The sequence below is a fragment of the Mastacembelus armatus genome, chromosome 22 (genome assembly GCF_900324485.2).
Source record: "Mastacembelus armatus chromosome 22, fMasArm1.2, whole genome shotgun sequence".
Taxonomy (NCBI): Eukaryota; Metazoa; Chordata; class Actinopteri; order Synbranchiformes; family Mastacembelidae; genus Mastacembelus; species Mastacembelus armatus.
In genome coordinates, this window is record NC_046654.1 from 4,336,328 (window position 1) to 4,360,083 (window position 23,756).

Here is a 23,756-nt window from a genome sequence, read left to right on the forward strand (position 1 = left end):
CTGAGTCTGCGCGGTGCTGTCACCCGGATGCACGGCCGGTGTTACAGTGTATTCTGTGACCCGTCACATTTTGTGACCCCGAGAGGCAGTTCTGCGCACAGGCGCTTTAACCACAGCTTTATTTTGTCATTTGTTAGCTGTTCACCAACACTGTGACTTCATTGCATTACCGAGTGAACCTCACAATAATTTTTTAATTGAATTAACAGGATAGTGCACATACATGCACTGTAGAGCCACTGGACAAATGTTACAGTCAGCTTAAAACAGATTTCAAAATTTAAAATTACAAAGTTATTTAGATAATTTAACCTGTAAGCATTTAGAGTAGCCTTGCTCTAAATGAACTCAAACATCACTAAACCAGCCTGTGCTTTTATGTACTATTTCAATAACAAGACATACACTGTAGGCACTGTCAATATTAAATTTAATATAAATATGGACAGCCTTTTATAACTTTAAGACAGTTTACAGCACCCATAAACCCCCAAATATGCTGTCACAATCCCAAAATTATGAACATTTTAACAATGTCCTGCAAAGCATTTTATCATGGCACAAGATGAACAGAGGAACCATAACGTTCACTTTTTCAGATTGATTAAAGCCCCCTGTTGGCTGGGGAGTCCTCTGTGACATTAATGGTTTGGGGCTAGGAAAGGAGAAACATGGCCTTGTAGCACCATCAAATATATAAAAACAATCAGTAAATAGTGACAGTAAAAACATGGCGTGAATGATGTTGGAATGATCAAAAACGTGTCTATAAATCTCACTAAAGATCTTTCCCACAGAAATTTGATACAAGGTATGTCCTTTTGGAAACAATTGAACTCCCAATTCAGGATTCAATCTATTGTCCGTCCCTGAAAAATAGGCCGTATTTCCTCCTTCCTCAGGTTCCCCAAGGAGAAAGAATAAGGTTCTTTTACCTCCACAGAGCTGACACACTGCATTAAAAACCATAGAAAATCTGGTTTGACTAACACTAGAAAAGCTGGTTAAATGATCACCTTTACGATCTGCTACCTTATTTAAGTAGTCAATATTTCATATATATATTTGACATTTCTTTAATGATTCAGAAATCAATTTAATAAAACATCTGAAATAGCCAAATAGACGGGCTGTAGGATAGTAGATTGTGTCCCAACAGTGTTTTCTGTTGTCATTGTTTTTTATTTAGATTAATACACGTTGTTTAATGTTCCACACAGATTTGACATTTTAAGATGAAAGTAGTTAACTCTAGGCTGCTCTGAGATCCTTGCTTTACTTTGGTTGAATTTTAATATAGACATACAGTATATATAACTGTTTTTTGTTTTTTGCTGCTTTCCCACAGGTTTCACCTTATTTTTCTGGTTTTATTCTAAAAATATACCACACACCAGTGAACATATGCTTATGCACAATCTTCATAAAGCCTGACTGTAATTTCAGATGTTATACTGTTTGCACATGGATAACATAAAGTCACAAATTTATAGTTAATACACTATTCTTGTTAAAAACTCTACATGATATTTCGTTCAAAATTGCACCTTAAGGCCTTCACTAAAGTCTTCGCACATGCCTGTTTTGCACACTAGATGGCATAACCTACCAACATACCGCTATCCTGCAATCTGACAGGATTTTGTTGTACATGAGGGCTCTTCTTGTAGCCAGAATTCAGTACCATGGATAGCAACGTATGCATTCCTGCCCCTTTATGGTCTTATTGATGGTACAGAATACTTAAGTCTCATATTCTGTCATTTTTGCACATACTTAGAACATGTCATGTCAGCACATACAAGAGTTACTATGCAGGCGGTTTGTATGTGCAGATACCAGTCAGTAGTTTGTATCTGCTTTCTCCAGACAGTGAATAAAAGATTAACACAGACCGTTATAAAATGGGTCACTCAAGACACAATATGAGACTGAAGGAGGCATAGAAGGAAAATGTATGCTGCTTTACACTTTTGCAACCGAGTCACAAGTTTGACTAAATTAAAATTTTCATGCAATCATAAATATAGGAACAATGCTGACAGAGAAAAGGACAGCTAAAATAGGGCAATATCAATAATGCACAAGTAATGGGATCTGTTGCATGAATGCAACTCCCTTTCAGACTGTCATATTTATAAACAACAAGTTAAGAGGCTGAGCTTTTGTGTCCAGTGTGAAAAAGTATTGGGGCCAACATCCCTGTTTGACTCCTCAAATTAGGTCTCTGGTATCTGGGACATAATCCATAATTAGCAGTTTTGTGTTACTTCTTCCCTCACGTACCCTCAGGCACAATTGCTGGCTTTTATGTTGTAATGCACTTGATCAGCAAAGTGTATAAATGCTGGTGTACAAAGCAGTATGGACTGCTCCAAGGCACATTTACAGTACACAATTTTCCTGGACAGAGGCTGAATTCAGACAAAAGCTACTGTGTAAAGGTACCTGGCGGCAAGATGTAGAACAGTTCCCCAGATGCACAGCAAGGACACCAAAAAGTAAAACTACAGGACAGCAAAGAACAGATAGGTGTGCAAAAATAACCCAAGTAATACACAACATGTGTGTGTGAACATAAAGAACAAGGTTTTACTCTCACCAAACATTACAAGACAATTCACTGGATCGCTACACTTTGTGGTTAAGTATATGGACCTGGGTAAATCTCACAAACAGTATGGATAAATGAATCCTGTAAACATAAACAACAAGTGTGAAACATCAAATACAATTTGGTAACTGACCACAATACCACAGCTAATAATTATAGTCAAATAGTAATCAGAATATTATATCTTTTGTAATGTCTCTCCAGCACTGACTCGATACAGTATAAATGCTTTGCTTCCCCCAGTTTAGCACACTCAGTGACATGCTCCTCTGGGGATGTAGCAGTGTGGTACATTTTCACATATTTCCTCCCTCCACAAAAATCAGGTCATGCTGATAGCTCTTCTCTGCCACTGGCCATATCAAGCGAGCCTGCTATGCTTACGCCTGAGTCTTAGCTCATCTCAATGTGATGTGATTACTAGATAATTATATGCAGGGGTTGCATTACACACAAGTCACACTTTGAGCTGGGATTGAAAAAGCTACAATTTAATGAGAAATATCTGACAGCGTAAAATACAAAAATGAAAACAAGACCGTTTTTCTCTCTTGTTTCTTGGTTTGATAAAATGGTAATTGTGAGTGTTTCACAGTTCCTGGCCTCTCATTAGTAGGTCAATCACCAGCACGTCTTGGTTGCACAGGGAGTGTCACAGACTCCTCTCAGTGAGATATGTGTCATGCTGATCTGTTTATTAGTCTCGATCTGTATCAGTGGATTATCAGAGAAATGAGCTCAGTCGTCACCACAGACGTGTTTATGAGGCAGCACAAATAATCAACACTGTATTGAGAAAACTAGTGAGGCAGAAATATAAATATAGTGATTATATGTAACACAGGCTCACTGTTTGTAGAAAGCTGCTATGCGACTCTGTGGATCCATGAGTTAGTATAAAAACCAGGTCTTGTTATGGGGTTTAATCAGCAGCAGCCTTTGGCTCTTTGTCTCATAGCCTTGGTCTCCAGCAGCACAGTGACTGGCTCTGAGTCTCCCTGGGAGTATGGCTCACTTTGATCCCATCCCTGTGGTGCTCATCATTGGACAGGCCGATGTCGCACAGCATCATTTGTTTGACAAGGAAGGCACTAGCCTCATCAATATTTATATTGTCCTGTAAATGGTGAGGAGGAATATGCTTTAGAACATGATGTGTGTCTGTTGAGTTCAGTGTATGAACTTTGGCTGCATTCATGAGTTTCAGAATAGCTGTGCTCTTAGAGAACCACAAGATCCACTGGTGGCTTTACTAAATCAGCATGGAGCTGTCAAATGCAAAACATTGAAGTAAGACAATAGAAACAATGTTAATTTATTTGGTGAATTAAACCTAAAAAACTAAAGAATATGAAGTTTATGTTTAAACTAAACCTCATGCTGACCAGCTTCCAGTTTAAAACTAGCCAAACATCAACATGCATACTGAAAACTACTTTTCTGTTACAATGAAAAAAGGGATATTTGGCTCCTCTTATTCAGGCTTAACTCAGTTAAAATGCCTTTGAGAAATGTGTGCATATCTCTAACTGACACATTTTCTTATACCATAATAACTGTAATACAACACAAACCTTTGCAGAGGTCTCAAACCAGCCCAGGAAGCCATTGTCTTTACAGAATCTGTCGAGAGAGGACACAAAACCTCCATCCCATCCTTTCATGTCACATTTATTGGCCAGCAGAACAGCAGGGATCGGGTGTCCACTGTCAAGACAGACTTTACTATCTAGGTCCCGCTTCCACTCCGAGGCAGCCTCCAACGTGGGGCTGTGTGTAACATCAAAGACCACTACTGCTCCCATCGCCCCTTTGTAGTACGCTCTGGACATGTTCTTAATCCTCTCTTGGCCTTGGGGGGGACATAAAATAAATCTGTGTAATTTATGCTTCCCCACAGCTTGTGCTCAAATCTTAATGCAAGAGTAAAAAAATAATAATTTAGCACAGAAAGGTTGTCATTTTTTGGCAAAAGGCTTAGAGTTTATGGATTTGGCCCACATACAGAGGAAGTAATATTTGTTGTATGTGATTAGAAGCATCACATTAAACCTTGCTGTTGCCTTAACATTATGTAACAAGTGAGAAAGTAAAACAGTGATTTTCTAAGATAAAATAGTGTTTCCATGGACACGGTTAAGGATTAAAATTAGACTTGAGAAAGTAAATAAGCTAAGGTGTGTGCTTGCTCTGGGCATAAAACCACTCCAAATAATACAATAGTTATACAATAGTATTCAATAGTTATATTTCATTTTAACTAGGCAGAAACCAGTAACTTGATAAGCAATAAAATAGAGAAAAAGGATTTAAAGTGGTCAGACTGGTTAACACTAACAAATGCATGTTGCAGTTCCTTTTGTCTTTGTAGGATAATTACTCTGTTTTAGCTCCTATGGAAAATCTAAGAACAAAATGAGTTTTCCGATTTCTTGTTAATTTTAAACAATTAGTTTTCAAATGTTATTATTTTCTTTAGAATTCATACTGTTTAAATGTATAAATCAAATGTATAAATGTATTAATCTTTTTAACCTTAGTTAAAATATACTGTTTTCAGAGAAACTGCACATTTTTATAGCCATATCATTTTTGAAAGTTAAAGCACATGCATTTTGATATAATCTTGACACTCACCTGCTATGTCCCAGAACTGCAGCCTCACCACTGTTCTGGTATTCCATTCAATTGTTTTTAGAGCAAAGTCAACTCCAATAGATGCTTTGTATGTGTCATCAAAAAGCTTATTAACATAACGCAAAATAATGCTGGTTTTCCCAACACCTAAGTCGCCAATGACTAAGACTTTGAACAGTTTGTCTGTACATACGCTCACTGAACGTCTTGCCATGCCGTGGTCAACAAGTAAACAACACCAACAAGTTTCACAGCAAACATGCTGGAAATGAACGAATGAATGATGTTTAGCTGTCTCTTCCTGTTTTTCTTCCAACCGAAGCCATAAATCTTTGACCTTTGGTTTAAAACTGTTGTCGAAGTAAGCAGTTCAAGAACACACAGCCACCCAACAGCTCACCAGGAAAAACAGGAGGCAAAGACATAAAAAATATTTAATTTACTCCACTTAAGTGTCCTTCAAATGTTCTACAATAAATATTTGTTTTGGCAGAAATAATTTAAACAGTGTATATATCAAGCTGCATGTAGCTTATTCAGAATATTACTAACAGTAACAGTAGCACTTTATCACATTATAGGGTTTGGATAGGCTGTTCATAATATTTAGGACATTTTTTGGTATACACAATAAATCACATAACATAAGCGTACACAGACGTCTTTCTAATATTCTAATGCATATAGATATCACCTGAATACCAAAATATGACACACAGTTCAAACTCTCACAAAACATATGTATGTCATTTATCTTATACATAAATTTATACAGCTATGAAATAAGTTCTCTAATTATAAAAGATAGAAAATTTAAACTAGTTTAACTTGCTTTTCAGTACCATAACAATGAGATAAATGTATAAAAGAAAAAAATCTTAATGAAAATGTGGCACTTGAACGTCCTCTGCTACATTCATGATACAGTGCACCTGCATAGCACAACTGTATCAATCAAAAATCCATAAATCTTTTTTTGTATGTTTGTGTTTTCAAAGAGAAATCACGTTTATTTATCAATTTTTAATTCCTTCAAAAGAAAACATTTGTAGTCTGCCCTCTAGTCTTACTTGATTTGTTTTGGGAAGTACGCACTATTGCCTTTTGGATGATAACATATCAGTCTTATGTATGAAGCTAAATATAAAGCTACAGTTAGCTTAGCATAAAGACTAGAAACACAGGGAAACAGCAAGCCTGCTCTGTCTGAAGGTTAGAACATCTGCCTGCCAGCACCTGTAAAGTTCAATAATTAACCCGTAATATCGTGTTTGTTTTGTACAAAGACCATAGTGTACTGTGTTTTAACCAGTAGTAACCTGCCAGAGTATTTCTCAGCTGAGACTCAAAGAAGTCAAAGAGATAGGCTGGGTGTTCCTGCCTGTTTTTAGGTTTGATGCTAAGCTGAGTTGAGGGTTTTCCATCTGATATCTAAAGGTACAGCTATGGGAGTCTTAATCATCTGATCTACACTCCCTGCAAAAAGTGTATTTCCCCTCTCCACTACTTTGTTCTCTCAAAAAGCAAAAACACACAATGTGTAACACAAAATGCATTTACTAAAATGTCAAATTCATTTTTTTTCTCTTTGCATTACATACAACCTAACTGATTTCCCTTCTTGAATGAACTTTATCTCATCTCTAACTAAATTCACCTTCAAGCTGCTTATATTACTTAAATTGATCCAAAAATCTACTTGTATGACATTAATTCATAAATGTACATACATGTGCCATCTTAGTTTTTGTTTGATAACAACAAAGTCTATTTTAATCCTATAAGCTTATGTTAGCATAGAAATATGTTTGCTAGGGAAATGTTTCTCTATTGTGGAGTGCTGCCTTCTTGTTCGCCCTTATGTAAAAGCTATTAGGTTATAGAGTGAAAAATGACTTGTCCGATCAGAGAATGACTTTTTCTTAAACAGTATATCATCATGTACAGCACAAGTCAGTATAAACGTAGAAATATACAACTGGCATTATTTAGTTTGTGCCCTCACAGAGTTGAGGAGCTTTGCTTGTAGTCTTTGAGGATGACAGAGGCATAGGTCACATTTGGAGGAGTACACAAAATTGACTCGGACACTGGTGAGTTGGGAAAGGGGCTCACTGGAGGAACAGCACAATCTCGGAAAGGGGAGGGAGGCATCAGAGCCAGAGAGGCCTCCATGGCTAATTTGACCTCAACCATGTCGTCCTCATCATGAATCTGAGCATTGTTGTACATGTAGCCATGGAGAAGGCCAAACTGCTCATTCTCCATCTCCTCCTCCTCCTCCTCTAAAGGGGAGGCAGGCTCCTCATCGAACGGGTCGAGGTGCATAGGCAGGACCGGGTCCTGCTGGATGAGGTGGGCCTGGTGGTACACAGGCATGCCGCCGCTCATGGCCTCAGGGATGCTAATCATATCAGTGAGCTCAGGGATGTCATTGCTGAATTTGCCCACCCCCACCTCCTCTTGTAGGTGGTCCATGATGACATGTTGGGGGAGAATACTATTTTCCTGCAGATGCTTTGTGGTATAGAGCTCCACCTCCTCGCCCACTTCTTTTATCAACCCACAGGCAGGTATTTGCCCGAGGGCCATCATGGGGGGAGAAGCTGGGGGGTTGTATCCGACAGGGTCACTCTCGTCCTCCTCAGCCACATTGTACAAAGTCTTAGTGCTGAGGTCTGAGAATTCCAGTGCTGTGTTTTGGTAGGTATTAGTTAAGGGTTTGATGACAGCCATCTGATTGGAACCTGCTTCCTGTCTCTTCACATGCACTGACAGTCTGTGCCACATGTGATCCCCTTTTGGAGGATGTCTTGCACCTGGTTCAGACCATGACACAGACTTTCCATTAGAACTATGAACAAAATAAAGACGGCTGTTACTTCACAGGAACCCAGAAAAATGGAGGCAACAACAGCATTTCTGGTTCATGTAAAAAATGTAAATGTGAAATTTAATCCTGATGTTTTTAACCTGCATGTCTGCATTTGTGATCCCACTTGTAATCCCTTAGCACACAGAGATGCTTGTTTTAATTTTACAAACAGATCAAAGGTTAAAACAGCTGTGTGAATTGAGTACTGACCTATATCCGTCACACTTTACAACAGGTGATCCTATAAAAGTGAATACAGTAAGACATCAGGCTCCCTTTGAGAGGGAATTACAGTAAAACCAGCATCCCTGAGGTGCCTCAGGAGCAGGACTCAGACTCAATTAATGAACCTACCTGCCATTTCCAGTGTTTTTCTTCCTCTTGAACATGTTGAGCAGACTGTTGCTACGGCAGACGATTTTGCCATCGCCGACATGCATGCGCACAGCGTCAGAGGTGGTGAACGCACTGCGCACATTTCGCTCTGGTTTGGCAATGATGATGTACATCTTTGGCGTGAACATACATCCCAAAGCTACAGTCACACTGAGGCTCACAGAGAAGGACGTAGTGATGATCTTGTAGTTGCTACCAAAGTAGATCGGCACAAACGCCAGCCAGATTATACACGTGGTATACATGGTGAAGGCAATGTACTTGGCTTCGTTGAAGTTTGCGGGGACGTTGCGGGTCTTGAAGGCGTAGTAGGTGCAGCTCATGATAAGCAAGCCATTGTAACCCAATGGGGCCACAACACCAAGATTGCTGGTGTTGCAGATCAGGAAGACTTCTCTGATACTGGGGTAAGATTTGATGGGTTCAGGAGGCTCCATGATGATGAGGGTCACCTCCAGGGTGAGCTGGACACTTATCAGGATGGAGGCGATAACCACCTGAGCCCAAGCACTCATGAACCTGGGTTTCCTGGTACAGATCTTCTTCTTGCTGCCTGCCAGGATGCGTGCAATGCGGTTGGTTTTGGTTACCAGAGCCGAGTAGCACATGGCAGCTGAGAGTCCAACAAGAAGTCTCTGGAGGTAGCAGGAGGTCACAGTGGGACGGGCAATGAGGGTGAAAGGACACAGATACCCCAGGAAGATCCCTGCCAGGATGATGTAGCAGAGCTCCCGACTGGAGGATTTGACCACTGGTGTGTCGCGGTATAAGACAAAGACAAAGGCTACAAAAGACGTAACCAGGATGCCCAGGCAGGAGAAGACCACCTGGATTATGGACTCTGGATTGCTCCACTCCAGGTAGTGTAAGGGGAGTGGCTCACAGCCTGAAAAATGGGAAAAACATGAGACTAATATAGTGAAAGCAACTCAAAATCATAATCTTAGCATCAGCTTGGTGTTCAGCTTCCCAGAGATCTTAAAAAAAGCGGCTTAAATAAAAACTGTTTGTATGTAAAGTTTCAGATTTTTAAGATTTCACAGTATAGACACATTCAAATGTAATCAAATACATTTTAGCCTGAGAAAATACATTAAGTCTCAAAGTAGGTTTTTAGCTCAACTATAAATAAACCTCTTTCTACTCAGCCTTGGCCAGGCTGGGCTGCAGCCAGAGGAGGACTGGGCCAATACAGCAGGACAAAGTAAATTAGTATTTTATGAATCCAAATAAAATCGCATCTCTGCTTTATATTGAGAGCTCTATTTAAATATCTTATTTATGTCAGTGTTATTCATTGTTAAACAGCAGGAAGGTTAAGAATAAAAAAATGCCCAAGAATAAAAAAATTTTTTTGTCATCTCTGTGCTCCACATTTCCTCGTTTTTCTGTGCACTAAAGGTCTTTTGGTTAAAAAAAAAGCAACAGCATTAAGCAGGACGATGTTTTTAGTAAAGTATCTTGTCTTTGAACAGTGCAGAAGGCCTTTGAAAGTGGGCCAGAAGAGTGGTGAGTGAAGTAGGGCTGCTGTCGGATGAAATGGTGAAGATGATGAATGGCTCTTAGGTGTCATGGGAAAGCAATGAAAATAGGACAGTACAGGTTTATGAGATAGTGCCGCAAAAAATCTTAGCAGGACAAACTGTACTGAGTACAGGTGGTGGGAGGTGGGGTGGAAGCTTGGAGGAACTTAACTTTCTACAAAGGATCTAATAAGACCAAAGAACCTCCTCTTCTCTCTGGAAGCATCAGTCATGCAACAGGAACTCAGCCTGTGGCCACTGAATAACCTCAATTCATCTAAATTTAAATGTTAGAATTGCAGAACAGCAAAATGTTCATTTCTAATCAAATCAGGGGTTTTGGCTCTGGTGAGTTTTGCAGAGAAATTACATTTTGGTGTTTTAAGCTGTTAGACACTTTTGGGAAACATGTTTATTTTCTTTCTGGCGGAGAGTTAAATGAGAAGATTGATAACGCTTCAAAATAAAATTGTGAAGCTACAGCATAAAGACTGGAGACAAGGGGATACAGCTAACCTGGCTCCATCCAAAGGTCACTAAATCTGCCTACCAGCACCTCAAGTCTACAAATTAGTGTGTTATATTTTTCAAACTATTTTTCAGCAGTGAGCGCCTGAAATTTCCCCTGAAATTCAAAATGTAAACCTGGATCATAGTACAGATTAAAAATGCACTTTATCGAATGTTAGAGGTGCTGGTAGGCAGGTTTAGTTACTTTCAGACAGAACCGTTCTTGATGTAGCCTAATATTAAACATGAAAGCAAATTTAAAACTAGTCCTCAAACAGAAAGCCAGTAAGGGGGCGCCCAAGAAGATCAGAATTACCTTCCAGCTCTTTGTCAGGCCACCAGCCCAGCTCACACGCCTTACATGTGAACTCATCCTGGACGTACTCATTGTCTTTGCAGGCTGTGCAAATCCAGCAGCAGCTTACTTCTCCCTTCCTGATCACCTGTTTGACAAAACACACAGAAAAATTGAATAATCCTCCCCTGTAGGCAGCTATCTGTACCCTGAGTTGATTTTTAGGTCAAATAAAAACCTTTTATCCCTGTAAACAATTTAATATTTGATGTTAGGACAGAAAACCAACAATACAAGGTGACATTAGTTCTTACTAATTGCCATTGTTTTTTAATGGTCTTTTTCTTTTACTGTTGTAGCTACAGACTGTCAAAACATATTCTAAGGAAAGAGGTCTAAATATTTGGGACCAAAATTAATGAGTTACTATCTTACCACTACTTACAAATACAGACTTAATGATTTAATATTTATAACTTAAGACCTGATTGATTATTATAAATCCATGAGAACTTTTTAATCAACTTCCAACATTTAAAACAACATTATTACAAATAAAAATTCTAAACAATACTCAAAAGAATTTTTCACAACCTGGCAACCCCAAACATGGTCTTAAGCTATAGTCACAACATGTAAAGGCCATGTCCTTCACCTTGATCTCTCCTTTGGAGCAGGGCTCACTGCAGACAGAACGAACCATGTCACTGCGGTTCATCTGGATCATCTCATCATCAAGACTGAGTATGCCCTCGTGCCAGGAGCCAATGTTGATGTAGTCATAAACACCAGGCACCACACGCTGGAAGTTCATAATCTCATACCTGATGGTGGATTCAAAGTCATGAGTTATAGGAAGACACACATTTAAAAGGACCCACCACGGCTGACTCAGTTCTTAAAGGGGAAATAATAAGGGTTTTACTGCCACTTAGAACGAAGAAAAAGTATAATTTATCAACAGAGGCCTGACAGGTTCCTAATCAATGCCAATGACTCAGGGATTCCTCTGCCAGCTGCTCAGATTTCTGGCTTTCATCTTACTTACTTTCTCTTGTAATACAAACTGTCCACTGGAATTTTAAGACACTCCAGCCCAAACTACACAAAGAAACAAGTCACTGAAACGATGAATATGGAAGCTTTTAAATACAACTGACTTTTTCTTTTAAAATTACTCTTTAAAGCCATAATACCCTTATGATAATAAATAAATATAAAATAAAATACAATAAATAATATGATAAAAATGAATTCAGTCATATTAGCAGGATTATTGTAGGTAATTCTTAGTGTATGCAGCACATAAGAGGCCAGATAATCACTTTCCTCAGACATTGCTTTGCACATCCAAGTGTTCCCTGAAACTACTTATTCAATTCAAACCTCTGAGACCCTGTAATTAAACAAATAAATATAGTCAGACATTAATAATGAAAATGTTTGTAGAGGTAGTCCTAATTTTCCCTGCAATCACCTGTGGAATTAATATACACACTGACGTATCAGTTGTTATGTCTCATTCCACCAACAAACAAGATCACAGTGGACATTGTTGACATTGAAGTTACATTAAAATACACTTTACACACATAGTATGATGCAGATCAGCATCAAGTCATTAGTAAATCAATAAATATAAAATAAATGTGGGACCTGAAATGTATTAACAGGTTTACTGACTGAAAGAGGTGATTCTTAATCAGAACAAATCACACACTTTTCACCTTTACATCAATCTGAAAGTTTTTCACTGCCCAACCCCACAGATGGGTGCTAGTCTGCTCTTCCACAAAAACAAATATTAAATGAAATATGCTAAATAAAATCATAAGAGACGTCTACTGTACCTCCCCGGTGAGTCTCCATTTTCATCAAACCATATGTCTTCTCCAGAAACGCCCGTGAAGGACGTCTTAAGTAGAAAGTCCAGTAAGTGGCTCCCATCAACAGGCTTCATGGCATCACAGAGCCCCACATGGCTGGGGCAGAGGTGAGTGTGCATGTCATGCAGCCCGTGGGCCATGGCATAGATGGCGTTGATGACGAAGCCCATCTTGCTGTCTTGAACATAGTTGTCCTCCAGACTTTCATAACCTGCCCACACATGAGAGAATAGTCAGCATTTATCTCCAGGACTGTTTTAGAAAGGAAAAGCCTTACAGGAAGTGCTTGCTGCAAGCAGTAGCAAAGTATGTGCATTAATCTTTTCTAAATTTCAGATGTACTGTACAGGTGTGTCTAGCATAATATATTACAAAGGAGTGATAGGGTGCTTACAGATCTCTGAATACTGGCAGCAGACTACACGCCTCTTTGGCTCTGTGGGAGATGACTTTAAAAGAACAAGAAGCCTCAGAAAATGGCTTCAAAGAAACAATGCGACCATGGCAAGACAATCCATTTCTCCATTCATGAGTCAGGATTCAATTAGAGTCAGCCTAAAACACAACGCCACTGACACTGTCTCCACGAGCAGGGAAATAAGCAACTGTTCTCATGCACTCAGCTCAGTTGTCATCTGTCTGTAGTGTCTTTCCTCAGACAAACACGATGAGTGAATGACACAAAAATATTAATATCAGGATACAAATAGTGTGTGATGTGAAAACACACCCTATCAGTTCAGTGTAATGCAAGCTAGAAGCAGAGAAAGCATGTTATTTAGTTGCTCTGTGATAAAAATCAATGTCAGCTTAGTGTTACTACAAAGAGCTAACCATGCATTTGATCCATTTATGTAAAACAGCTTGGCAGATCCTGGAGTTAGAGATGATGATTTTTTTTAACCACCTTTTCTTGGAACAAAACATTTTTTTGCAGACTTTCTAACTATAATTTTTTATTTATTTTTAAAAAGAAGACCTTTATTATATTTACAGTTAAACCTGTCACTCTACTTGCTGTAAAGCAGTCAGATTGTCTCACATTATTAAAGGATTTCGAATTTTCTTTTGCTTTGTTCTCAGGATAAAGATCATCTGGGAAATATCATCTTTTCTAATGATATTTTGTGTATTGTATCTTATTGCTTGCTGCATAAAGACCCCATATGTGTTTATATGTGCTGTGCTTATGTGTGTTTTTTTGTTTTAATGAACTGCCAGATGGGTCAAAGGCAAATATCTTACCTTTGTGGAAAACTAATATTTTATTCTGTTCATCATCTCACAGTGCTTTATTTTACATACAACAATTACAAATGTGAGACTGTTCAGCAGTGACAGACAGTATGTATGCTCTGTGTGCATCCCAGTTAAAAAAAGAAAAATTGCCTGTTGTTGCACCTGGTGATACATGAGGCTGTCAGTCTTTATGAGCATCTTCCATTGCTGCTGTGTTTCTTGCCACTTGTGTTAAGTTAAGTAATGACCGTTAAAAGAAACAGCTGGCAAACTGACTGCCTGTGCAAACAAACACATAAACAGTAAATTCAGTGGGATAGCAGCTGGGTGAGTGTCTGATGGGAACTGCTGGTGATGACCTAGTTTAACAGGTCCTTGGCGTTGACGCTCGCCTCGCTCACTGAGCTGAGTGAGCTTCAGTCATGATGCAATGATGTCATGATGTCAGCATGCAAGCAGAGGGCCTACTGCTGCACGTCGAGGTTAGTCAACTGCATGGCAACTGGACTTCGGACCCAGAGGTATATGTTTTTCTAATGCAACGTGGCTTTATTTAAATCTGTGGCTACATGCAACTTAAGCCAGATCAGCCAGTTACCATCTCACTCACATGTTATTGGGCTGTTTTAAACGACTGTCTTAAGGCCAGAAACGGTGTGAGAGCACAAAGTGAGAACAGACAAGAACCAATTGTTGGGCTCTCACTGCAGTGTGACAAAAAAGAACAAATAAAAACATCCCAATAGCTTCATATATTAGAGGTCAACTGAGATTAATTGGAAATGTAACGAAAAAATTATGAAGCCTTTTAAATTATCCCCGCCTAGGATTAAAACTTAATATCAGTCAACCTCTATGTATATTTCTAAAGTGAGGAGCATTCTGGGTCTGTTCCAAGAGATTCACTCACCGTCCTGGAGTTCTACACCAACAAAATACATAAAAGTAATAAATGATAAAATCAAATTCAATAAAGGTGACAGGACAGGAAACAATAACTCTATCTCTGCTTATGAGACAAAAATAAACACTGCTGTTAAATATATGATGCTTTGTAGGAGTGAATTAAAGTTATGAGGTTTATGCATAATAAAAAAAATAGACTCTGTTATTGTAAATAATGTGCAAACACTGCAAAGGAAAAAGATTAAAACAAGTGCAGAAAGGAAGGAGCAATGGCAAAAACAAATTCACAGAAGAATGCTGAAAGCTGTCAACTGCAAAGTAAAAGAATCCTCATTATTTGGCAGCATGCATAATTTTATATTTACGTTTATCAATGCACTTTAGAATTTCAACATGTTTTTAATAATAAGGAGTGCTTGTCAAAGCAGTAATAAGACCTCCTCAACCTTATAAGATTGAAAACGTAAATATATATCTATCAAAAAAAGAAATGTATACACAGTACGTCAAAATATTTTGTGGAAACATGCTTGTTGAGCATTATTTCAATAAACTAAGTAGTCAAACTAAAGCATTTATTTAATTCCGTTGTAAAGGAAAATTAACAATTTACCTAGATCATCATCCTCTGTAAAGCCAAGTGTCACAGAAATGAACAATATGAAAAAATATGTGTTATTGGATTGACTCAGAGAGACGTCTACCCTCAGGCAGTGTATTTATAATTAAAGAGTGTGTTTCAGGTTACGGGGCCTTTCAGCATTGTCTTTGGAGCATTGCACACGTCAGAACAGTTCAACAAGACAGACTGAAGTGAACACTGGCGTAAAACTGTATACCAGAAAAACTGCAGCAAACATCATAATAGCTCTACAAGTTGTTTAGCTACCTGAGCAGTTTCGTGCATAATTCATGTTCTCTTGCAGGTGTCCAGGAAGGCGGCACTGAAACCGGTGCTGCCAGAACTCGGGGAACCACGGGTTGCGGGTGTTGGTGCTGAGCCTGAGCTTCAGGAAGTAGTTATTGAAGGAGGAGACCTCTTCGGACTGCAGCTTCACAGTGATGCCGCCCACAGCCTCCTGTTCATATCCCTCAACCACCTCAATGCGGTCTGCCCAGCCATCACTGCACAGAGGAACACACTGCAATAAGCACTACAGCCTGTTTGTGCTTATCTGTGCTAACATTAAGTTTACACTGTAAATAAATGTCAGATGACCTTTTGCAAAACCTAGAAGGTCATCTCCAGTGCTTACCGTTTTCTGAAGGAATTTCTAGATCTTGAACGACTCACTAAGTACTAACCACCTGATGAATAAATGTTCTTTCTGCTACATGAATAAATTATTTCTTTTTTCCGAGTTTCTCTATTTTCTATAGCTGCCACACAGTTTACTGTTGCTAAATTCTGACCACACTAAGATGCAGGTCATTGGCCCTGCTTTAAAACCAGATAAATATACAAAGAAAAGGAAAATAACCATGTGGATGTCAAGAGTTGTGAGATATAACCACTGACAGCTGTTTGACAGTATCATGTCTGAAGCTGAAGACTAACCCAGGCTCAGTCTGACTCCTGCAGAAACATTCTCCCTTTTGTTTCCCTGACTTTGTTTTCCTTTCAGCATCCCCTCTGAGGGGCGTAGTGTGCTCACTGTACTTGCAAAAAGAAAAAGAAAAAATATCCACACACACAATCACAAGTCCAGCGAGAATTCACAGATTAGTACTGTACCAGACAATCTGCCCTGAAGAGGAACAAGCTCCCACCCTCATGCACAGACGAGGAGTCTCAAGTGTGATTTTGTGTCTGCGCTGGTCATAGTTTGTTTATTATAGTTCACATGCTCGGCTGTTTGAAACAGCATTTAACCCCCTCACAAAACATCGAGCACTGACTCCTCAGATTAAAATGATACAAAAAACAACCTCCCTCCATTTGAGTTGCTAATGATGGGTGATACTGTACTTGCATGAGAAATAAGGAAGGAGGATGAAGAAAATGGAGGCCTTAAGAAGCAGGATGATTTCACATTTGATGCAGCTCCTTAGAATGAAATAACACACTGAATAAATCAAACCAAATCTTGTACTGGAATAAAAAAAGGAAGACCAATGCTTGGGCTCATCTCACCTCTCTGTCTTTGAAAACCAAAAACCAAGCCAGAAACAAAGTTAAACAGAATCAGATATTTCCAGTCCAGGCAGCACTTGGGGAAATGCATCCATGCTTTCATTGCCTGAAAACGTTAGATTACTTGTTTTTTTCCCTCATGTTTCCCCCCAAAAGTTCAGACGTCAGCTCGTTCAGAAAGAGTCAAGTCACACCAGTTCTTATGTCTGACTTAAAGCCACTGCTGCTTGTGTATAAATCTCTCAGTGGTTCGGGACCAAAACACATCTCGGACTGTCTTTCACTGTACGAACCCTCTCAGCCTCAGCCTGGTGACTGTTGCAAACTTAATATGGAGATGCAGCGAATCATTTCTCTGCACTGCAGAGCTGGAACAGATGTCCAGAGGACATTAGACTTACTCCAACTCTAACCACATTTGAATCTTCGGCACTGCTATCTTATCAAGATCACCAAGAAGACATAATGAGAAACCTTAATCTTTGCACTTATAACAAAGGAATTCAAAGATTCTGAACATTACACAAAAATATCAGTTACTCACCATCTACAATGCACATTTGGCTTTAAGAAACCAAATTCAGAGGCATGTTTGGCTTGGCTGGCACTTCAAGAATAAACTGACAATGGCTGTCCAGTGTGACAGTATCAACACTACCTGGCCATCTGCTTCTCAGCATCACACTCCCCCCAGTCCACCACTCTGAGTGCCAAAAACCTACAGCTCTGACGTCAACACACACACATACTGTACAGATTTATAACACAAGCCTGGTATCACACATTTATGAGTCATTGAAGTTAGGGCACTGAGGAATAATTGGAAGACATTTACGTAAATCTGAATAAAGGACTCATTTTAGGGGAACATGCTTATAAAACAATATAGATAAGGAGTCAAATAATTGCAAGTGTTCAGTAAGTAGTTAGAGTATGTTCTTTAATCGTTTCCAAAGTGATGGAGACTTCACTTCAGAGTTGATTAAATGAGTTTTCTGTTGTTAGGGAGGTGTGGGATGGATGGATAGCTGATGACCAACACCTCCGGCATTTCGATTGGCTGACTGCACAGGCCTGTGTGTGTTCACTTACTGCATTGCTCCAAAAAAAACATTTTCCGTTTTCAGTAGTCTCCTTGACCCAGAAAACACACACACACACACACACGCGCACACACACACACACACACACTGCTCCACCAAACTCATACCCTCCTTATCTTCCAGGGAGACTTTAGCAACAGTGCAAATTCAAGTGGAAGTGGTGAGAGCAAGTTTAAGCTTCCAAACGTCCTATTTTTTCCTTTATGTATTTCTGTATTTGGGTTCTCATCCGCCTTTAAAGCAGCCACACATTAATGAACCGTTCTCAGTAAATTAATCATAGCGATCTTTTATCATAGCCTCATTTCCTTTATGCGACTACTCCTAACAGGAGTTGAGGTGAGCTGAGACTCCATAAAAAGGGAGCGTCTGGTATAAGTGCTTATATGAGCTTTGATGCTCAGTACTCCACATTCCCCAGCTTATGCTGGAGGTGCTGTCCCATATTAGCCCATCATGCCTGTGATCTGACAGGGAGAGGGAAAGCTTGCTGTGTGGATACATTATTCATTACTGAGCCCCGACTCAAAGCATCTTCTGCTTTCAGAGGAACCAGACTCCCAGTAGGAAAAAGAGAATATTTCGGTTCTACGTGAACTTTGAGTATACAATCTACCCTGATTGAAGCTGAGCGTTGTAGGAGGGAATTCAATGTCCATATTTTTGGTTAGTCTGAATATTCATTGATCGTCTCATTTAATGTTTGAATAATAATAATTATTATTCATATTTATGTGGTGTCTTATTTAAACTGCTACTGTTTGATGTGTGCTATAGAACTATAATACTCTGCCTCACTGTAATAAATATAATGTACAATTACACAAGTAAACAATATGATTGAAAACTCCCAAACCATTATTAAATAGACCTGATGAGACTGTTCCGCTACCGTTATCTTCATTATCGCCACATACGTCATCAATAAATGTAACACAAAAAATTAAATATGAAAATAGACTCTTTTTTTTTAATTATCTGGTATTTGCAGCTACAAATTCAAGTTTGTTTTTTTAGCTATAATCACCTACATCAAATCTCATCAATAAATTTGGAAAAAACTTGACAGTGTCCAGTTTTCCAGATCATTAATCCAATTCATATATTATAAAATCCTCCAGAACCTTAAAAGAATAACAACAATAAGAGAAATAATTTTTCATCATCTTGCAAATTAGTCTCGTTTGAGAACTTCTGCGATTTTATTCCCAGTTACATGACAAACAAAGCTAAAAACTAATGTGGGAAAACAATCTCTAACAAACCTGCCAATTAGGAGGAACTCCCCGGCTACTCCGAGTCGTCTCATGGCCATGAGCAGCCCTCGGACTGTCATGCCTTCACAGAAGCAGACAACAACACGGGCTTTAGGCAGACGCTCCCGCAGCTTCCTCAGCAGCCTGTCGAAGTGCTTCTCTCCGGCGTTGCTGTAGATCTTGTCAGAATGAGCGATGCAGAGTCCTTCCTGCGAGGCGAGCTCTTTGAACACCTCCATCCCACTTTCTCCGTAGTTGCCTGAGAGAGACATGAGGAGCCATGAGGTGAGTTTCATTCAGAGGAGAAAGGTTTGCTGAACACACATCTCTAAGTAGCCTGTTAGTGCTCCAGACTTCTTATTATGGACTCAGCTGGAGCAAAAGGGGAGAAGGTGAGTGTGAGGGGAGTGCTTGTCACTTCGAGGCTGGTTGTTCAGACGTTCAAAGACAATCAGCTGCTGTACAGCATCCCTGATAAAACCCAACAACCACTTTAAAAAGCTTTAGCATTCAGGCTTTATCTCTCTGCCCTGAAACTCCCAACATGTTACGTATGAGTCGATGGTTTTCAGCTCATTCTCAGATTTGTTGCATATTCCCTCAGTAAAAAACAGATGCATTGTGGGTATTTCAGGTGTGCATATCACATTTGACTCTTCCTTGTGTGGGGACAGTTGTAATTGGTATAATCTGTTCAAACTGATGGATTTTTGTACAACGTGTTTTGAACGAAAATTATTTTCATTATTAACTGATAAGAGCTTTTTTTTCTTGATCAATCAATTAAACGTTTAGTCTGTACATTTTCAGACAATAGTGCAAAGGTCTGGCACAAAGCTAGACCTCACAGTAGGTCATGGAGAACACTATTTTCTCTTTCTTCGTATGAAACTGCCCTCTGTGTACACTAATGTCATGTCAATGGATCTGACAACAGAGAACAGCCTCCTGCTGTTAGAGCAGCAATCCACACAATGCTATACACAAGATGAAGTACACAATGGCAGCAGAAATACAACAATACTGATGAAATCGATGTTGTGCTAGGCTTTAGAGACTCTGTAAGGTGGACCTTTTTGTTTTAATTCCTTGCTTGCCCTCTGTTCTCTCAAACATTTTACCAAGACAGGAGTGACGTAAACCAAGAGGTGTCAGCCTGTGAAATCTTCTGCTGTTCTGAAGCATATCCTGATGCTGTTATTGTGCTGGGTTTCTGCACTTGAGGCACTTGAGAAATTTTACACCACAAAGTCTGAGGTGTGGGGGTTTAAAAGACAAAGGGTGTATCTAATGAAGAAAACTAGTCGAATTATGGCAAATATAGGAAACAGTTTTCTGACTTTGATTTATCTTAGACAAAAATGTCCATATATTTGGGCACTTCCTGCTTTAATTTTGACCATTACTTTTAAAAATCTGTCTCTTGCGAGCTCCACAACTTCATGGAGTAAGTCAGGATGAAGGTCTTACCCTCTGTGTGGACTGCAGACACATAGGTCCAGTTGTATCGTTTGACAATGTCCAAAAGGGCCCTGGCTTGGAGGGTGTCTGAGGGCACAACCCTGAGGAAGTACTTAAATAAGGTCTTGTCACTGAGGTCGATACTGGTTGCAGAATAGGCAATCTGTGGGATGTTGAACAGCTGCAGAAGGTTCTGGACTTGAATTGCAACTGAGCTGGAGCCAGGCCCAATGACCCCCACAATGGGCTTCTTGGTTGGTGGTGGTTGACTGGAAGGTGCCCCCTCAATGCACCACCTGGAGCCATCCTTGTCGTCCCGGATGGAGATGAGCGAGTCTCGAATGAACTCGATGCTCTGTTCCAGAGCCACGGAGGAATGCCAGCAGGAGTCCCTGATCTCACAGCCCAGGGTGATGTTGGGTAACAGGTTTGGGTCCGAGTTAATCCGATCCAAGGTGTGGAACATGGCCTCCACTCTTTGGATACCGTACTGCTCGCGGACTTCCCCACATTTCCTCTCTGCCACCTTCTCAGCTGAGGGTTGGTGGTGAACAGAGAAGAGGGCACCGATTATAATATCCCCGTCCATCCTCGCCACTAGGCGAGAGGCAGAAGTCGGCACCACCGACCTCTCATACTTGTCTTTTGACAACTCAAATGCCTCAAACAGCAAAACAGGCAAGTACAAAACGCTTATGGCAGTCAAGAAAATCATATTTGACATTGTGCCACAGGTGCTGAAGGTAGAATCATGTCCACCGGGCCATGATGGAGGACCATCAATCCAGTTTTGGGTAAAACAGAAATTAACTCATCTGCAGCTCCTCCAGTTGTGTCACCCTGGATGTGAGACAATGAGCATTAATTCATGTTTTTCACACATTGTAAGATTTTAAGTCATTTTTATTCTCTGGTTCCAGTTTCTCAGATATGAAGAACTGGTGATATTTTTGTATGATGGTAAACTAAATATCTTGGGGTTGGATTAAACTTCTCTAAGGTCCTGTGGCAAAAATGTGTTGTTGCACTTTAGTTACACTGTACAAACCAGTATTCTAGAGATGAAATGATCGATCGGTTGATTGATTAGATTTACATAAAAATAAATAGCAACAAGTTCGATAATTCATTCGTTTTTGTATTTTTAGATAAAATGGCAATGAGAGAAAACTTATGGTTCTGATTATTTTCGCGTCGTGTTCACACTGAAAAAGCACAGCAATTTGATAAAACCCACCTTTGTGATAAAAGAGCAACAGAGACAAATAAAATAGATAATCCAATAAACAATATAAAGTAAACCAACTAAAAACTAGAACACGGTGTCTCTCACAAGATGGAGGATCTGACAGATTGTTCTTTAGTGGAGCACATTTGGGATGAATCACCTGCTCAGTTGACCACTTTGTTAATCCAAGCCCTACATGTTTGATTCATAGCTGCTGTTTACTTCACTCAATCACATCATCATTCTCCAAGCTGTGAAAGGTCTTAGGTAGTTCTCCCTTTTTTCACACATTAAAACACACACACACACACAGTAAATACACACGTTCAAAAACATGCAAAAGGGCAAATATATGCATGAGAGTGTCTTTGCTGTAATATGTCAAACAACAAATGTTCAGCTTTAAATGCACTAACGCTGAATGTGGGGAAGAGAAAGTTGCCTTTATAATAGAGACCCGCCTTTGAGCTTCAGCACCACGGGCTGCTGCCTCTGTTACAGCCGAGGATCTCAGCTGATTCCCAATTTCAAGCTGCGACTGTGTGTGTTTAACTTTTCCCCCCCAAACATCACGCACAGACTGTGTGAATCATCGCTGTAGTCCCAGCTCTGCAGCCAGGGGCATTTAGAAGACAAAGATTTCAACATCGTCACCAACATGCACATGAATCCCAATTAGACCGAAGAGCTTAATTGACAGAGCTGACTGGAAAATCAAGCAGCTTTAAGAAAACCCTCCCATTTTAACAAGGAAGTCAGTGTCTGCAAAGCAACGCATCAGTACCTGACAAGACTTAGCCTACCTGCACCGGGCAGCTGGGGACATAGCGGCTCTGTGTCTCTTCTGAAGCAGCCAGACTGGACTCCGGCTCATCTGCCGAGAAAACACTGTGAGACTGACTCCCTCTCCTGCTCTCTCTCTGTCCCTGTCTGCACTAGTCTTCAGGTGCCCCCTTCTTCTCCTCTTCATCACTGCATCTTGAAAGCGGGTCACACTCACTGCAGTGCCCCTGATTTGAAACCACGGTTCGTACGCGTCAGGAGGACAGTGTCACGCTGACTGCTGGGGAAACGTCTAAGTGCGTGTTGAAATGTGTGGATTTCTAAACAGCTGGGAGCCTGAGCAGACATGATAAAAGTGCCAAACATTTCTGAAGTGGGATATTGTTCATAGTCCTCATAACAACTGGCCACAGATCGGTCAAACTTCTTTGAATTAGTCCTGCTGCGTTGTGACGCTGCCAGATGTGATGCACCTCTAATTCACAGCTGTAACTCCAAAATGATCGTGCTCTGCTGCCACCGTGTGGCACATATTTGGTACTACAGCTGCGCCTTAAAAACAGTAATTAAAAAACTGCAACAAATAAGAAAAAAGAAAATAATGAAAGATAAGTCAAAGGGGAAAAAGACAAATGTGACATAATTTTAGTTACTAATCTTCACAGTAACAAAAAGCAGTGAGCAAGTTAGTAGCAGTATTTAAAGCCTGGGTTTGTTTTATTTTGCCCAAAAGACGTATTTCGTTGTGTTTTTAGTGACTGTTCTTATCAGTCTTTGTGACGATGTTATTTTAATTTGCCATCTGGCCTAAAGGCTAAATGAAATAAATAACAATACAGTAAATAAAAATAAAATAAAATAAAATAAAATAAAATAAAATAAAATAAAATAAAATAAAATAAAAACAGAC

General features: G+C 39.7%; 2 protein-coding genes across 4 annotated transcripts; both read right to left on the reverse strand.

Moving 5' to 3' along the window:
• Window positions 1-3,540: 3,540 nt before the first annotated feature.
• Window positions 3,541-5,465, reverse strand: rab32b (RAB32b, member RAS oncogene family). Its single transcript, XM_026305108.1, has 3 exons — window positions 5,252-5,465; window positions 4,189-4,466; window positions 3,541-3,731 (listed from the first exon to the last, which is right to left on the reverse strand). The coding sequence occupies exons 1-3, from the start codon at window positions 5,463-5,465 to the stop codon at window positions 3,567-3,569; spliced, it is 657 nt and encodes a 218-aa protein (XP_026160893.1). The 3' UTR covers window positions 3,541-3,566.
• A 246-nt stretch (window positions 5,466-5,711) lies between these two features.
• grm1b (glutamate receptor, metabotropic 1b) lies at window positions 5,712-23,641 on the reverse strand. 3 transcript variants are annotated; one of them, XM_026309139.1, is made up of 10 exons: window positions 22,867-23,641; window positions 20,845-21,675; window positions 19,384-19,633; window positions 15,771-16,006; window positions 12,701-12,947; window positions 11,506-11,674; window positions 10,872-10,998; window positions 8,481-9,408; window positions 8,337-8,367; window positions 8,035-8,105 (listed from the first exon to the last, which is right to left on the reverse strand). In XM_026309139.1, the coding sequence occupies exons 2-9, from the start codon at window positions 21,557-21,559 to the stop codon at window positions 8,346-8,348; spliced, it is 2,694 nt and encodes an 897-aa protein (XP_026164924.1). In that variant the 5' UTR covers window positions 21,560-21,675; window positions 22,867-23,641; the 3' UTR covers window positions 8,035-8,105; window positions 8,337-8,345. The 3 variants fall into 3 exon arrangements, with proteins under 3 accessions (XP_026164908.1, XP_026164918.1, XP_026164924.1); XM_026309123.1 differs by lacking the exon at window positions 8,337-8,367 and having other exon boundaries at window positions 5,712-8,105; XM_026309133.1 differs by lacking the exon at window positions 8,337-8,367 and having other exon boundaries at window positions 7,821-8,070.
• Window positions 23,642-23,756: the final 115 nt, after the last annotated feature.

What these genes read in the sequence shown, in the direction of transcription:
- rab32b (XM_026305108.1), bottom strand. Translation starts at nt 5,465, where the DNA reads ATGGCAAGACGTTCAGTGAGCGTATGTACAGACAAACTGTTCAAAGTC. An exon ending in GCAGTTCTGGGACATAGCAG is followed by an intron (nt 4,467 to 5,251) that starts GTGAGTGTCAAG and finishes GTCCCCCCCAAG; the next exon opens with GCCAAGAGAGGATTAAGAAC. An exon ending in GGTTTGAGACCTCTGCAAAG is followed by an intron (nt 3,732 to 4,188) that starts GTTTGTGTTGTA and finishes CACCATTTACAG; the next exon opens with GACAATATAAATATTGATGA.
- grm1b (XM_026309123.1), bottom strand. Translation starts at nt 21,559, where the DNA reads ATGTCAAATATGATTTTCTTGACTGCCATAAGCGTTTTGTACTTGCCT. An exon ending in GTCTGCAGTCCACACAGAGG is followed by an intron (nt 19,634 to 20,844) that starts GTAAGACCTTCA and finishes TGTCTCTCTCAG; the next exon opens with GCAACTACGGAGAAAGTGGG. An exon ending in GAGTTCCTCCTAATTGGCAG is followed by an intron (nt 16,007 to 19,383) that starts GTTTGTTAGAGA and finishes TCCTCTGTGCAG; the next exon opens with TGATGGCTGGGCAGACCGCA.